Below are 15,493 nucleotides of genomic sequence, written 5' to 3'. Positions count from 1 at the left end.
TGACTTGGGGCGGGGGGGCTCACCAGTCATAATTAGCAATTTGATTTATCTATGGTATTCATGTAATTCATGATTTTGCATTAAGTTTTCCACCTTTTTTGAAATATTTTGATGTCTACTATCAATGTCTGTGTATTTCCCCCTTCCTCCTCCCCCCGGTTTTTTTGACAAGTGGAATTATGATAAGCATAGCATTATCAGTCCCGTAAAAATATAAGGATTGTCATACTGGACTATCACATAAGCAGGCCGATGTCAATTACAAAATAACATGGTTGAGGCTAACAGTATATATTATATCGAGAAAGAATGAACAACACATTAATCTAAGTGTTTTATCTCTATACAGGTATGTCCTCCAGTCAGAGAAATAAGCAAAGAATACTAGAGTGTGTCGCTGACTCTCTGGAATGGAGCAATTATTTACAGTGTTGTTGATTCATTCTACTTGTTCAAACTGTAATTTTTCCTTTGATTCTTTCTAAATTTTCTCTTTTATTAATATCACAATATTTCCACATTTACGACACAAATCATATAAAATGAGAGTCAGACAATTTTTCCACCCAGGAATATGGAACGGAAAAAAAAAAAAGAAAAGAGAGGGAAGAAAGAAAAGAAAAATATGTAGTTACAGGAAACCAATTAGTCATGCGTTGTGTTTCCTGGCCAAGAAAATTGAAATTGAAAATGATTTTCCTTTGATCATTTCTACATTTTCTCTTTTATTAATTTCACAATAACGACACAAATCATATAAATGAGAGTCAGACAATTTTTCCACCCAGGAATATGGAACGGAAAAAAGAAAGAAAAAGAGAGAGCAGAAAGAAAAGAAAAATATGTAGTTACAGGAAACCAATTAGTCATGCGTTGTGTTTCCTGGCCAAGAATTAAACCTTAAAACTCTAAGAAGCAAAAACCACAGGAATGCTGACTGGACATGCTTCACCTGGTATGAAGCATCAAACATTAATACACATTATAAGTACAGATTACCTATTCAATATGCTGTACAGTAGATCCTACACATGTATACATACTTAGTTCAAAGTTCCCACAGTTACAGAATATGTGTAGGTGTTTGTCGCTTTCATGAAAAAATTATTTGTATTTAGTCTGGAGTCTGGAGGGAACAAAAAAAAGACAGTTCTGAACAATATTTCCCTTTAAAGGCATTGAAGACTCGTCCCAAACCGCGTGCGGCCATCTGAAAAAGTTAACTTTCTGTTGCTTGCAAATGACGTTTTGTTCGTGTCGCTACAAAATGCAGACAGTAATGAAGCGTGATACCTTGTTATCTTTTAGCTGGACCTGAGATCCATCACTGTATCGTTTATACACTGTGTTGTGGGTATTGACCGCAGCTTTATGTACTAATTACCGACGGTAGCAAGATGTGTGTGTATTTTCTGGGATCGATGGTGGTCTCTAACACTTCTGTTACACCTCATTCGAAACTAGGTCAGATTACCGGCATTAGACGTTTCTCTTTGCGCGAGTCTTCACACCCTTTAAATTTATAGAGAACTTCAGAGCAAGCTCTCTCTGAATTAGTTTTCAATGAGGGCCGGAGAAAAACACCGATCCAAGCAGAGGGGCCATACGGAAAAGAAAATCTCGCAAGTAGATTGTTTCTTGGGTCAAAAGTTAACTGGCTAGAATCCGATCTCGCTTGATGATATGTAGCAATCATGTTCCCGAAGGGCATGTCCAACGGCTTCCCCTACTTTTATCAAGCTTGTGGTAACCGTCACGATTTTGTGCCTTTGTTTTTCGTTTTGATGTCTCCTGAATGAATCTAGCATGTCTCCTGAATGAATTGGTGTATCAATTGACTCGACGATCATCGCAAATGCACGGGGAGTTTTAATTTGTGGATGCTTTTGCAGATTGAGTAGAATAGTACATGGACGGACGTGAGACAGATTATGAAGATTCTCAAGGAATGACCATCATCAAATGTGATATTTTGGATCAGAAAATGGGACGAAGGTTTGAACCTTACTGGGAAAGGGTAACGACCACACAGTGAAGTTTATTAAAAACAAAAGTAAAACTTTGTTTCATATTTTGTCACCGAGTTCGACCTCTTAAAAATACACATCTTTGCAAACATACCAACTTTACCTTATACTGGGTAAAATACATCCAGTCATTGTCCCGAAAATTTAAAATGAAACCGGACTTCCAAGAAAGAGAAAGAAAAAGAAAAGAAATTCCCCTCGTTTTCTTTCACAAGTCCATTCCAATGTTTGTTTATACATTGTTGGAATGATTTGACTGAGTGCAATTAAAGTTCACTCCAGTATGCAGGTTGATTACAAATAGTGTTGGAGAACAAAGGGTGTCTTGGCAAAAATTTGTAAACAACTCAATAAAAAACAAAACACACAAACAAAACAAAGTGGCAAGGAGTTGTTACAAGTGTTTTATCAATTTGAAATAAGTTTGTGGACAAAGTCATCCGTGTAGCAGGTATTGCCAAAAAAAAAAAAAAAAAAAAAAATAGAAAAAACAATGACTTGCAAATGTTTGTCAAACACAAAATGGTATGAGACTGTCCCCAAGCTTTTGAAAAGAAAAACTAAGCTTTTGGAAAACTATAAGGTGCTTTGTAATTATAGATATGAATAATAATCTTCTTTCGGATTTAAACATTTAAATGAAATGATTCATCGCATCAAACTACTGTACCAGTGCCTAACTTTTGAATAATACAGGCGTTCACGTTTGGTGTACGAGGTTTGACGTTTATGAACAGTGGGGAAACAATTACCACCACACGTGTCATTGGAAGGCTAAGATGTCGACGTTCTCAGTGATGGCTCAAAGTCAATGGGTTCCCCCCACCCTGGGCCCCTCCCCAGGTTGCTCAAGTGCTATATTTTGCAAATTTTGAAACAATTTTGAAGAATTTATACCGTAAAGTTTGAACAGTATATATACATACATGTAATATATTTATGTACTGTGTGCTATGCACAGGGAATAATACAGTGTTCAAAATTTTTGCAAAGCATTTTTTTGGAAGGCTCTCAACTTTATCTTTGCATTTTTGGCACTTGTATAACAATTTGCCAATGTTGCATCGCATTGTGTGTTGCGATAACAGATAAATGATACCCTGCGCTAGGAGTTTTTCTTTTTCTTTGAATATACTGCTTGTCAGTGGAAGGGTAAGGGGTGGTGTGTGTGAAAGCTTAGCCCACCTATGATGTTATACTTTGGGACTAAAGCTTCCCCTGTGAAGTATTCTGGGTATATGTCACCCTTATTTATGAAGTTGTTTCTGGATACAATGATAACTTCTATTATCTTTTGCCTTGCATGGTGAAGTAATGTTGCACTCAGTTTTGTTTAGCATTTCTTTGTGAATCGACTATAGATAAACGATTCCCCTGCATTAAAATGTTATCTTCGATAATGCTGCAGTCGAGTTATCGATGGGAGCTGGGTCTCCGTAATACAGTTCATAACGAGTTAGTCTTAAGTAAATTACTGATTAACTCATTCAAAATGAGGAAATCCTCACCTTCCTGACTGGCTGAAAGACATACTCTTCTGGCCCGTTCGGGGATGAACGTTAGATCTCGGCGGTGCCTGAAAAAACAACAAAAAGCAACCGTGTTTGAGTCATGCATCCTGATTGGATTAGGAAATGCAAGAAATGGATGACATTAAAACCCTCTGGAAGGGCTTCACAGGGGACAGGATTTAAGGTCTGATGAACCAGTCAAAACATGGGTCTCTCTTTATAAAAGTCTGTACCTGGCACTGTATACTACTGTATACTACTGGCTGTGACTGATGTCGTCCAACGCGTGGTGCCGTCGAGGTGTGTAACGCAGTTTCCTGTTTGCCGCGGCTGTCTGCACTTTGAAGGTCGACGTACCTGCCGAACTTGTACAGGTGAGATGCGGGGGATTTTTTGTCAGAGCCTTGCATGGACTGGTTAATCAAGGGTTAGTACTTGATTAAAATCCAGCCAACCGCACCGGGGATGATGGAGAGGGTTCGGATATAATTACAACACCTGTCCCAAGCCCACAATCTGGGGTAAAACAAGCAATTAAATTACATCGTAACATAATTTTCTTACCACGCTCGGCTCGACGACATTGCTGTGGGTTGAAATTGATACATCGTCATTGCATGGTTGCAACCCCAAGACAAGGGGTGTCGGTTCATGTACTGTACTTAGATATTTAACTATATACAGACACGATTAAAAATGAAAACTTTAAAGAAAAGTCTGAATCCCAATTTCAAGATGTAACACGAAATTCCCCGAGATGGGTAGCATAAGTTAGAGAGAGAGACAGAGGTGGAGAGGTGGTGGGAGGGGGGGACGACCCAGGGGATACGTAGTCCATTGAGATTCCCTGAGATGGATAGCATAAGGTAGAGAGAGACAAAGATACAGTAGAGAGGTGGTGGGAGGGGGGGGGGGACGGCCCAGGAGTTACGTAGTCCATTGAGATTCCCTGAGATGGATAGCATAAGGTAGAGAGAGACAAAGATACAGTAGAGAGGTGGTGGGAGGGGGATGACCCAGGGGATACGTAGTCCATTGAGATTCCCTGAGATGGATAGCATAAGGTAGAGAGAGACAAAGATACAGTAGAGAGGTGGTGGGAGGGGGATGACCCAGGGGATACGTAGTCCATTGAGATTCCCTGAGATGGATAGCATAAGGTAGAGAGAGACAAAGATACAGTAGAGAGGTGGTGGGAGGGGGGGGGACGGCCCAGGAGTTACGTAGTCCATTGAGATTCCCTGAGATGGATAGCATAAGGTAGAGAGAGACAAAGATACAGTAGAGAGGTGGTGGGAGGGGGATGACCCAGGGGATACGTAGTCCATTGAGATTCCCTGAGATGGATAGCATAAGGTAGAGAGAGACAAAGATACAGTAGAGAGGTGGTGGGAGGGGGGGGGACGGCCCAGGAGTTACGTAGTCCATTGAGATTCCCTGAGATGGATAGCATAAGGTAGAGAGAGACAAAGATACAGTAGAGAGGTGGTGGGAGGGGGATGACCCAGGGGATACGTAGTCCATTGAGATTCCCTGAGATGGATAGCATAAGGTAGAGAGAGACAAAGATACAGTAGAGAGGTGGTGGGAGGGGAATGACCCAGGCGATACGTGGTCCATATTTCACGGAGATCATATGTGGTGTGAAAGGGTCCTTATATTTGATCATTTATCTACAGAGCAGCCATTTATATTCAAAATGGGTTCTTACTGTATAAACACAAATGAGGAATGAAGACTTGGCAAGAAAAATATACACAGAAAATTTATCCACAATATTGAGGAAATGACAAATTACTAGTAACAATACTCAAGTATCATGAAACTTGGCACGTAGCGACGATGTTTACTTCAATGTTTGACCATTGTTTGTCAAAAAGTGGTGATAATGACTATGCCAGTCGACCTAATTTACATATCAACACTCAATTCTATTTTTGGGGATATAATTGACTGGGAGAATTTCAGTGTCATTGACTTTATTATTAAGACAAAAACACAGACCCAATTTTTTCTCATTTTTCTTCTTTTCTTAATATCGTATGGATACTTCAGCTTTTTATTTTTTGGTCATCGAATATTTATGTCAAAGATCATTTTCTGATTTTTTTGTTTTTTGTTGAGAGAACCCAAATTGTTCTCTTAAATGAAGAATAAAAGATACAAATGTTACTTGTATAGATATATATACTAGAACTCATTCCTGCAAACACAAGTTAAGTACTTCAAAGACAAAGTCTGAAATTTACTAGTTCTCAGATGGTAAAACTGCAGCATAAGATGTTCGAAAGCTTCAGGTACAAATTCATCCTTTCCTGAAAGGATTGGAATTATGTGGCATATATATCTTTGCCTCTTTCCCAGATACAAAATTTGCTGAGCAATGCGAAATAATTTACTTTCCAATTAAAAGCAACTCATTTAAGTTTAACATCTCAACTTGTGAATGTGACCCCTAATTGCTTTGAAATTAACGAGTTTTGAAGATTACAAACCTTTCAAATTGTTTCGTGGACGGACCATTACTGAATGATTAGTGACAGCGAGTCGAACAAATTTTCCAATTATTGTTTCTAAATTTGACAGTTTCCAAATCAGACTCAGTTTCAGCTAACAGGATATTTAAATTAAACCTCGGCAGCTACGAATTGATATGTATACATGCAAACACAAGTTAAAGGAAAATGAAGTCTATATTCTTCACCTTTTCCATCAATCACACTAAAACTCTTCTCTCAGTTGAGGCCATTGCCTTGGCTTGTCCCCATAATTCCTCCAGTTTTTGGATGTTTTAAGATGGAGAGTGGGTAAACAACATAACCATTAATTTAAAAGTGTTGAGTTCTCATAATATTGATGGAATCTGGGGTGAGGGAGGGGGAGGAGGAGGGGGATGTTATGTTGTTATGAAACACCGCTCAAAGGTTGCCATTAAAGAGATGGTAAAATCCAAGGCTGAAATTTGGTCTTTGTATATCAAAGTCAAAGAAGAAGGAATCTTTTTAGTGCAAATTATGTTTTGTAACATAACATACAATCTGGGTTTTTGCTGTATTCAGGTTTAAAAAAAAAAAAAAAAAATTTAAACCTCTTAGAGAGACATGGATGGGTGAAACCTATGTAATATCCAAAAATGACTGGTTTGGTGATTCAAGAGCAATGATACTTACCTGTCTCTATTCAACAGCCGCACTTTCTAAACTCAATGACTGGAAATGTTTTTGCACTGTGGCCCATATTCCTTCCTCCCCCCCCCCCCCCCCAATATGTCCTCTTTCTCGATCTGTAGCCATTCAAAAGCCAATGACATGTACTTGGCAGATCTTTTTCATCCAACGATTTCTTCAATTTGTTACACTCTGTTGATTGTGTGAATGAGTGAATTATCCTATGATATGTATGTTAAAGATATGATCATGATAAAAGGCATGAGGATCTTAATTCATTTCAGCCAGCTACATTATTTATCCACCTAATCAGTATCAACATTTTTAATCGCGATGCATGATTCGGAGAAAAAGAGCCCATGTCAACCTGACCTGAATTTTGGTATTTGCCATGTATTAATGCCTTTGGTTAATATTGTCATCTATCTTATCGTTTTCCCAAGCCATCATGTATATATATATATAACATACATTTATACATATATGATGTAGATCTATATTTACATACATTTATATATCTACACATATCATGTAAATACAATTATATATATATATATATATATATATATATATATATACATACATATATATATATATATATATATATATATAGATATAGATATACTTCATCAAACTACTTAACCGAGTTGTATTCTTCAAAGCAGCACAGTTGGTTTGCATTGATTTTTGTAAACTTTTTATTTGCTTTGATAGTTAAACAGTGATAAGAGCCCTGCTACTCATCTAAAATGGCAGCACAATGGATGAGTCTTGAAGAAGACTGAAGTAGGATTTGACCTAACTAGACTTCTATAGCCTGACCTAATTTGTTATATAGTTCTTAAGGAGTCAATGAGGTTGATCTTAGAGCTGCTTCTGGCTGGCATGATGAACAACAAATGGATACAAAGAATGACTTTCACTGTATTAAAACCACGCCTGCGCTCATTTACTGTAAGTCGTGAACACAAAATAGAAACGGTTTCATCGTGCTTGGTTACATAATTTGTTACAATTGGGCAGACGTATAGTCAGGAATCGGTGGCGCACAATGCCTTTAAATTACTGTGGGTGACTCTCAGTCCAGAAAAACACGACAGCATCAGCCCCACTGAAACCAAACGCAACTTAAGACTGGCCGAGTGGTATATTAAGTACGCACACGCAAATGACTGGACTGTCCATGATTATGGCCATTGGCTGTACGTGGATTGAGCACACTCAGGTTGCGTATAGTCCGGTAGTGTGAGTCCGGCAGTGTGAGTCCAGCAGTGTAAGTCCAGCATTAGATCAAGAGCATTTACTGTAAGCATATTGTATTTCTAATTACCACAATGCTATGATTTATCTGCGAAGAGACGCAATCTGCAGCGGTTACATGAAACCTTGCGTATAGGAGATTGTTGTATTTTTAACCCTAACAGCCTAGAGGTAACAGTATAGTGGGGTTTGCATCCAAACAGATCGTAGAACTCTTCCCTCATGATCTGATATTGTCTCTCATATATTGGTATTGAAACAAATCAGGAAATGTGCCAAAAAAAGGTTAAAATCAGACTTTTAAGGATTACCACACGTACTGGACCCAGTATGATGAGCATCAGTTTATATATATAATGAACGCTTTATCAAAACAGAGTGAAAAAATCGTGAAAACTTCCAGACTGGCACAGTTGCCCATATATGAAAATGATTGATAATGATACGAACAATCTTCTCGAGTGCACAAAAAATTTTGAGCATTGGAGATGGAAATCATTAATTAAAAGACTAATTGAGATGTTGACTCGTTGAAAACCAGAAATCAGGACGGTGCATTAAATCAATCAATTGCAGTCACGTGTATATAACACTCTCAGGAGGATCGGTACGGAGTCGACTGTTAGATTTTATCGACCAACCCCATTGAACCGAACTGAATTTATAGCTAAAAGTGTAAGTTTCCCAGTCAACATGTATTGTATGGTACCGTAAGTAAAACTAAACTGGGGGGGAGATTAGGGACGGGGTGGGGGTAGGGTGGGTGTGGTTGTAGGGGGGTTAAAAAAAAACAAGAAAAAATCATACGAACGGAAATCATATAAAAAAAATGTGCAGTCGTGCATACAATGAGTTTTTTCTTTAACTGGGTCACAGTCTTTTTAAAGTACATATATATTAATTCTCATGACTGTGTCATGTCCAACACACCATATTTCCTTCCAAGGTGTCAACTATATGCACTTTTTTGTGAGGTCACATTTGAGTTCTGAATATTTGAGGGTACAAAAACTACAAGCTGAGGAGGATCTTTAAAGAGTGATACTGCATACAGTATATATATGATATGCGCTAATACGTGTACTTTTACTTTCCGGTTGGCGAAAGATCTCTGTTGAACCGGAAGAACAGATTTCTTCAGACAGACCCTGTTTTTTATGTACTTTGTACACAGGGTATGCTAGGTACACTTTCCAAGGCGAGAAAGTCAATTCTGTTTTGCGGATGGGTAAAAAATTGATCCATTTGTGTATGTATACATTGATGAATATAACATCATTTAATTAGATTGGGTTCTATTCTACAATCCGGCATCTAATTGCTGGCAATCTTATAAAACGTCCTATATAGCTGGGGCAGGGGTGGTGATTTCTTTTTCAATAATTTTTAAGGGGTTCTGATTTCAATTAAGTATTTATTAATTTTTCTAATTCCATATTGTTTGTGTCTTTGTTCATATGAATACATGAGTTTCTTTAAATTGTTAACTTTAAATGATTTTTTCTGGTACTTGGGGAACACTCAGTTGTCATCTATAGATCAGAAACACCTCCTTTTTTTAACTGTCAACAGAAATTACTTTTGACCTACCTATTGTCAGCATACCTTCGATCGTAACAATTAAAAATGAACAGTTTCATTGTCTATCTTAAAGTAGTTCTCCAAAATCCATGCTTTCCAGATCTACATATTACAAATCTTATAATCTTGAAACTCTATGTTTAATGTCCTTGTTGTATTTCTCTCTCAAGTAGGTCGACAGGGCAATGTTAAATGGTCCAGTCCAGTCGTCCAAGATGACCAACTTTTCTGTTCGGGTAACCAAATTGGCTGTGGGGGTTGTCTTATGGAACCCCTAAAGCTGGTGTTCTATTCACCAAACTTGTATAGATCTCTCTTTAATACAGTACACGCTCTGTTAATTGTTATTTTGCTACCTATTTTGGGGTCAGGGCTGTTTGGACAACAAAATCTGAGGGACAACCAGATTAAAATACTCAAAAATTTGGCCCGGGTCTTAAGCTATCATAGAAATATCTGATATGAAAATGAAAGCCAGGTCCATATGATCAATTTTGATATTTGTATTGACGTTCAAGTAGCATACAACAGTATACTTTCTCAAAATATGAAACAGTTTGTTGCATTAACTAATACTGAATGCTATACACTAACCCGTACACCTTGGGCACACTGTATACAGTATATGTTTTGTGCCAGAGGTTAATAGTACAGTGCATGGTAAGCCCTGGTAATGCACCAGTCAATCAACAATTAAGTACAGGAATTCATTTCATATCAATTTATCTAGGATCTTATAAAATCCTACGGTTCCTATGTAGAGAAAAAAAATTAAAATAAAAAAATTAATAAATAAAAAATAAAAAACAGGAACAAACCTCCCAGCCTACATCTTTGGACTATAAATAACCAATTTGTTAAATTTTTAATAGCATTTTGAGATGTGATACCAGATAAATTATTTCCTGTCTAAAATACAGTTAATGAAAAATATGGCTTAGTTCTTAGAGCTGTACATAACTTCCATAGCTGTGATGTTAGCTTACACAACATGAGTAGCCTGGGTAGTGGGTATACAACCACAGTACATTTTGAAGACTATAGAGAGTGAATAACTGCAGTATCGACATTCAATAAAATACATCCGTGTTGTTCCTCCAGTGGAGGTAAGTACTTCAGTTATTATATAAATTATACTGGTCAGGCATTACACCCTTTCATCAAGTTCAACAAAACAGTTTATTAGGGAAAAAACACACATTACTCATTGATTGCACTTTTAACGGTACTGTATGATCTAGCATGAACTTTGCAAATGTATATATGGTTACCATTCCATACGGTACCAACCAGGCTGTTATGACTAATTTTAACTGTTTATGTAACTAGCATGAACTAGTTGTTTAACACGATTAATATGCAGTACCTCCCCTGTGCTGATATAGTTTTAACAGTATCTACCTAGGATGAACTTTGCATAATGGTTAAAGTTGTTTCACAGCATGAATATTCAGTACCAACACTATGCTGACAACTTTTAATGGTAAACCGATGATGCACTTTGCATAATAGTTTAGATGTTAAACAGCATGAATATTCAGTATCAACCCTGTGCTGACTAGTTTCAATGGTATACGTATGGTGAACTTTGCATAATGGTTTAGATGTTTAACACATGAATATTCAGTACCAACCCTGTGCTGACTACTTTCAATGGTATATGTATGGTGAACTTTGCATAATGGTTTAGATGTTTAACACATGAATATTCAGTATCAACCCTGTGCTTACTACTTTTAATGGTATACCTATGGTGAACTTTGCATAATGGTTTAGATGTTTAACAGCATGAATCTTCAAGCCAAAAATAACTCGATGAATGCAAAAATTAAGTTGTATAAGAATTTTGATTTTCATTGATATTATTACAAATGGCATGCGCTGTAAAATTATTTGACCTAAACTTAGATGAATTCAGTCGGAAATAATTGTGACTCTTACCATACTACAATTAATACTTGTAAGAGAACTAAAAAAGTGTTTTAAGTTTTCCACTACCAGTAAAAGTTGACTTTTGGGTAGCGGGCAACGGTCAAGGCAAGTCCTTGAAATACTAGATGGCAAGTCAATGCTGTCACTACTACATCTTGGATATTGGATACTCCATATAATGGAATTACGGGCAATTGTAAATAGTTTTGAGTAAACAAAACCCATAGCTCGTAAATTAACAAAACTGTCCTTCAAAACTTCATTTCAGAACAGGATCAAATGCATTACAATTCCACATAGTGATCTAGTATCTGAGACATAAAAAAAAAAATTGCTTCAAAACAAGGTCGAAAAGTGCCAGAGTGGCCAGTATGGTGAACAAAAATTCTACCATTCCACCGCCTGCTGAAACCGGTTCAAGAGTAATAACGGCTAAATTTTCCAAGGGGTGCACAGACCTTTTATTACATAAACTGTGCACTTACTATGCTCTACTTGATATCGAGTGCGGACACAATAATTCTTAACCGGGTTTCCGCAAACACTTAACATGTACATGGTCGACGGTACTGGCTATTTGTAAAAAACAAATGATTTAAAGATAGCGGGGCAGACCTGAAAAGTGTCCAAGTGCATTTTGTTATTATAAATGCCACCACTAGCAATTAAAACAACAAACCCATGGGATCCTCATGGTAGATTTAGAAAATCACAACAATTCATTGATCATAGTGATGCCAGTGTACAGATACACATATTTAAATATGTTTTGGCGCAGAGTGCTCTATGTCAGGTGGAGAGAGCGAAGTATCTATGGTGAGAATTAGTTGAGACTAGTGGAACACTAGTACAGTAGTTGTTACTCAGAGTTTCACGCCTTGAGGGGTCATCAGACAACTCTATATCAGACAACTATTATATATACTTATTGTGCAACATTTCCAGAAAAAGTTTTAAATCATAACCCACTAAATTAGCTTCCATGATCGGTGTTGAATCAGAAGAGGAGAAGGGGGAGGTAACACTATTGTCATAGCTGCACGAGCCATACATTACGAGTGGCTAGTGCCCATGTCTTCTAGTTCTGAAACCTTTGGAGCTAATATTATTTTAGGCATTGAGAAACCACAGTGTAATTAAATCCCGGGCAGCTTGCAAAGCTGAAGTAAATATATCAAACGTTACAGAAATGAACTATGCAGACTTACAGTGCTAGTGCCTAATGTGCGACATTGATGTGAATCACAGCGCCTTCACCCAGCATGACTACAGTGATGATGCTGCAGTGCCCCTCAGAATCCTGCGAGGTGCCTTAAAGGCATTGAAGACTCACCCCAAACCCCGTGCCGCGCTCTGAAAAAGTTAACTTTCTGTGCTTGCAAGTGAAGTTTTCTGCTTGTCGCTACAAAATGCAGACAGTACTGAACGTGATACCTTGTTATCTTTAGCTGGACCTGAGATGTCCATCACTGCTACAGGTATGCACAGTGTTGTGGGTATTGACTATAGCTGTATGTACTGACTGTACACTAGTGTCTAATTACCGAAGGTAGCAAGCTGTGTGTGTATTTTCTGGGAACTGTGAAGGTGTCTAACACTTCTGTTACACCTCATTCGAAACTAGGTCAGATTACCGGCATGAGACGATTTTTTGTGCAGAGTCTTCACACCCTTTCATTGGCATAGATATTCCTGAGTCCTGATATCCAAACTGGAGGTGGCAACCCACACTTTTTTTTAGGGCCACCCCAAACATATAGAAGAAAACAATATATCCGGTTTATATGTGGAAAAGAAGTGAAGAAACCTCGCACAAAGTTGCATTTTACTATTACATCATATTTGCAAGTTCTCAAGTACCAGCTTCAATCTTATTGTAAAATTTCACCTCCAAGGTAAGTGTTACATTTATCTGTCAACGGAATATCCCTTTACGTATATGTTTATCAAATGAGCTCATAGTTCTAAAGTATATAAATAAATACATCCTGGATAAAGGCTGAATTCCAAAAAGCAATATTAGCGATTCGTCGAATTAATTGGTACTGGTTCAAGGAAAACTCGTAACCAGCAAATTCGTTGGCATTTTAAATGTCTTTTCCAATTACTCCATCGTCGCACTCTAGGAAGTGTACGCCGTGAAAAAGGGGACAGCAGTTTAAACAAACAAATCATGAGAACAATTTTTTCACGGTCAACTTTTGAGCTGACTTCCTATCTGGTTGGGTTATTATACCTATTAAGAGGCTAGTGACCTGTTCATGATGTACTTTCGGCAAAGTCCAATTAACTCTTAAAGGGACATCAAAAGAATTACAGTAAGTTAGCGATACTATCAAAGAGAAGTCAAAAAAGATTTGAATGCTTTCCATCACATTCGTAAAAGCAAATAAATTCTTCCAAAACGTACGACTTAAAAATACAGAGAAGAAAAAAACGGAAAAAAAACTTGTCAACAAACTGCTTATCAACTGCCTAAAGCCTGTGTAGGTTAATTGTATAAAAGTTAGACCCCGGCAAGATAATTTGGTCTTGCGTTATCACAGCTTTTTGAAGAAAGAAAGCTCTTCTTCAGGGCGCGTAATCGCAAAATGATATGAATGTTTTAATAAACAGTCTCAATCGAATGTGCTAAAGGAGGCAGACATTTTGTTAAATCTTCACATTGATAAATAATGATATAATAAGCTGAAAATCATGTTATTATGAGCCTGTTGAGCAACTTACTTCTTCTCGCCAGATACAGATATAGATATTTATATATATCTACATATGTAGTCGAGTTGGTTAGCATCATGTTTGATCTCTAGAGCAAGGCAAAAATATGTCACCAAAAACAGAACTAGTATTGTTCGATACAGGTGACAAACGCCTACAGTGGAATTACGACCTTCCTTACCGGTTTCGAACCTCTGGACACACAATCAGCATCCATAGCCTAGTGGTTAGGGTGTCCGCGTACAGAGCGGGAGGCCCGGGTTCGAATCCCGGTGGAGGCTGGAAGTTTTTTCACTGTTCTTGATTTTCCAACTCATTACGATCTCAATTATATATATCTAAATATGTATATATATATATATATATATATATATATATAGATAGATATAGATATGGATAAATATAGAAAATAAATACAAGCACACTAATGTATTGCACTGTAAGCCTTTAAGACATATATATATACACATTAACTATGTGTACAACAGTATCACTGTACTTCATGGGATTGTACATTTTATGGTTCAACGAACAATTAAATCTTGTTTGAATTACGTCTGTCGATCCTTCCGGCCCCCGCAGCAGACATATAATGGAATGACTTTTGTCTCAACGATACATGTTAATATTCAGGGTATGTGTACGGTGGTTATAAATCTGTTTTAACCGTCCATGAGTAGCATCCGTTTACCTAAAGACAACTCTTTTACCGAGACCACCATGACATCATCGTACAAGTATAGTATTTTTCAAGCGTTGGTGTCTTTATAGGTGATTCACCAGAAAGAAATTCAACATTTGGGGAGACTTGGATAGATCTATGTATTCAACTCGGCTAAAGTTTTGATAGTTTTGGTCTTCCCAAACGATTTTATGTCTGAGAGACGCACATCAATGAGATTACAAAAGGAGCGTGAAAAATAATTTCAAACTTATAGGATCACGTTTGCCGTTATGTCATCATTACCGAGCTTGTCTCTCAGTATTTTCAAATTCCTGGTGGAAGTATTAAAGTTTCTATTATCACGAAAGAAATCCATTCCATCATCAGGTCATGTTTTTAAGCCAAATATCGCTTTTCATTAAGTTTAATAGTAAAACATGACAAGGCTTTCTCGGCCAAAACTTAGACGACATCAAATGTTCCCCTTGTATTAATTCCACTGGGTGAATCGATATTAGTAAGTAAACTTGGTACCATTCTTAACTGGATCAATTACATAATGACATACAGTGTTTATGTTGCTAATGCTTCTAAAAGCACACCTTTAACATGTAGTCTATTATGAGATTTTTA

General features: G+C 37.3%; 1 protein-coding gene across 3 annotated transcripts in view; it reads right to left on the bottom strand.

The window, feature by feature from the left end:
* LOC139975759 (exosome complex component 10-like) overlaps positions 1–15,493 on the bottom strand; it is a 106,109-nt gene that overhangs the window by 30,478 nt on the left and 60,138 nt on the right. For all 3 annotated transcript variants that reach the window (XM_071983914.1, XM_071983915.1, XM_071983916.1), the window contains exon 21: positions 3,536–3,603. In XM_071983914.1, coding sequence (XP_071840015.1) covers positions 3,536–3,603 — 68 coding nt within the window. The remainder of the gene's footprint in view (positions 1–3,535; positions 3,604–15,493) is intronic.

Source organism: Apostichopus japonicus, chromosome 11 (assembly GCF_037975245.1).
Source record: "Apostichopus japonicus isolate 1M-3 chromosome 11, ASM3797524v1, whole genome shotgun sequence".
Taxonomy (NCBI): Eukaryota; Metazoa; Echinodermata; class Holothuroidea; order Aspidochirotida; family Stichopodidae; genus Apostichopus; species Apostichopus japonicus.
Note: the sequence above shows the minus strand (reverse complement) of the source record. Positions and strands in the feature narration are given on the sequence as shown.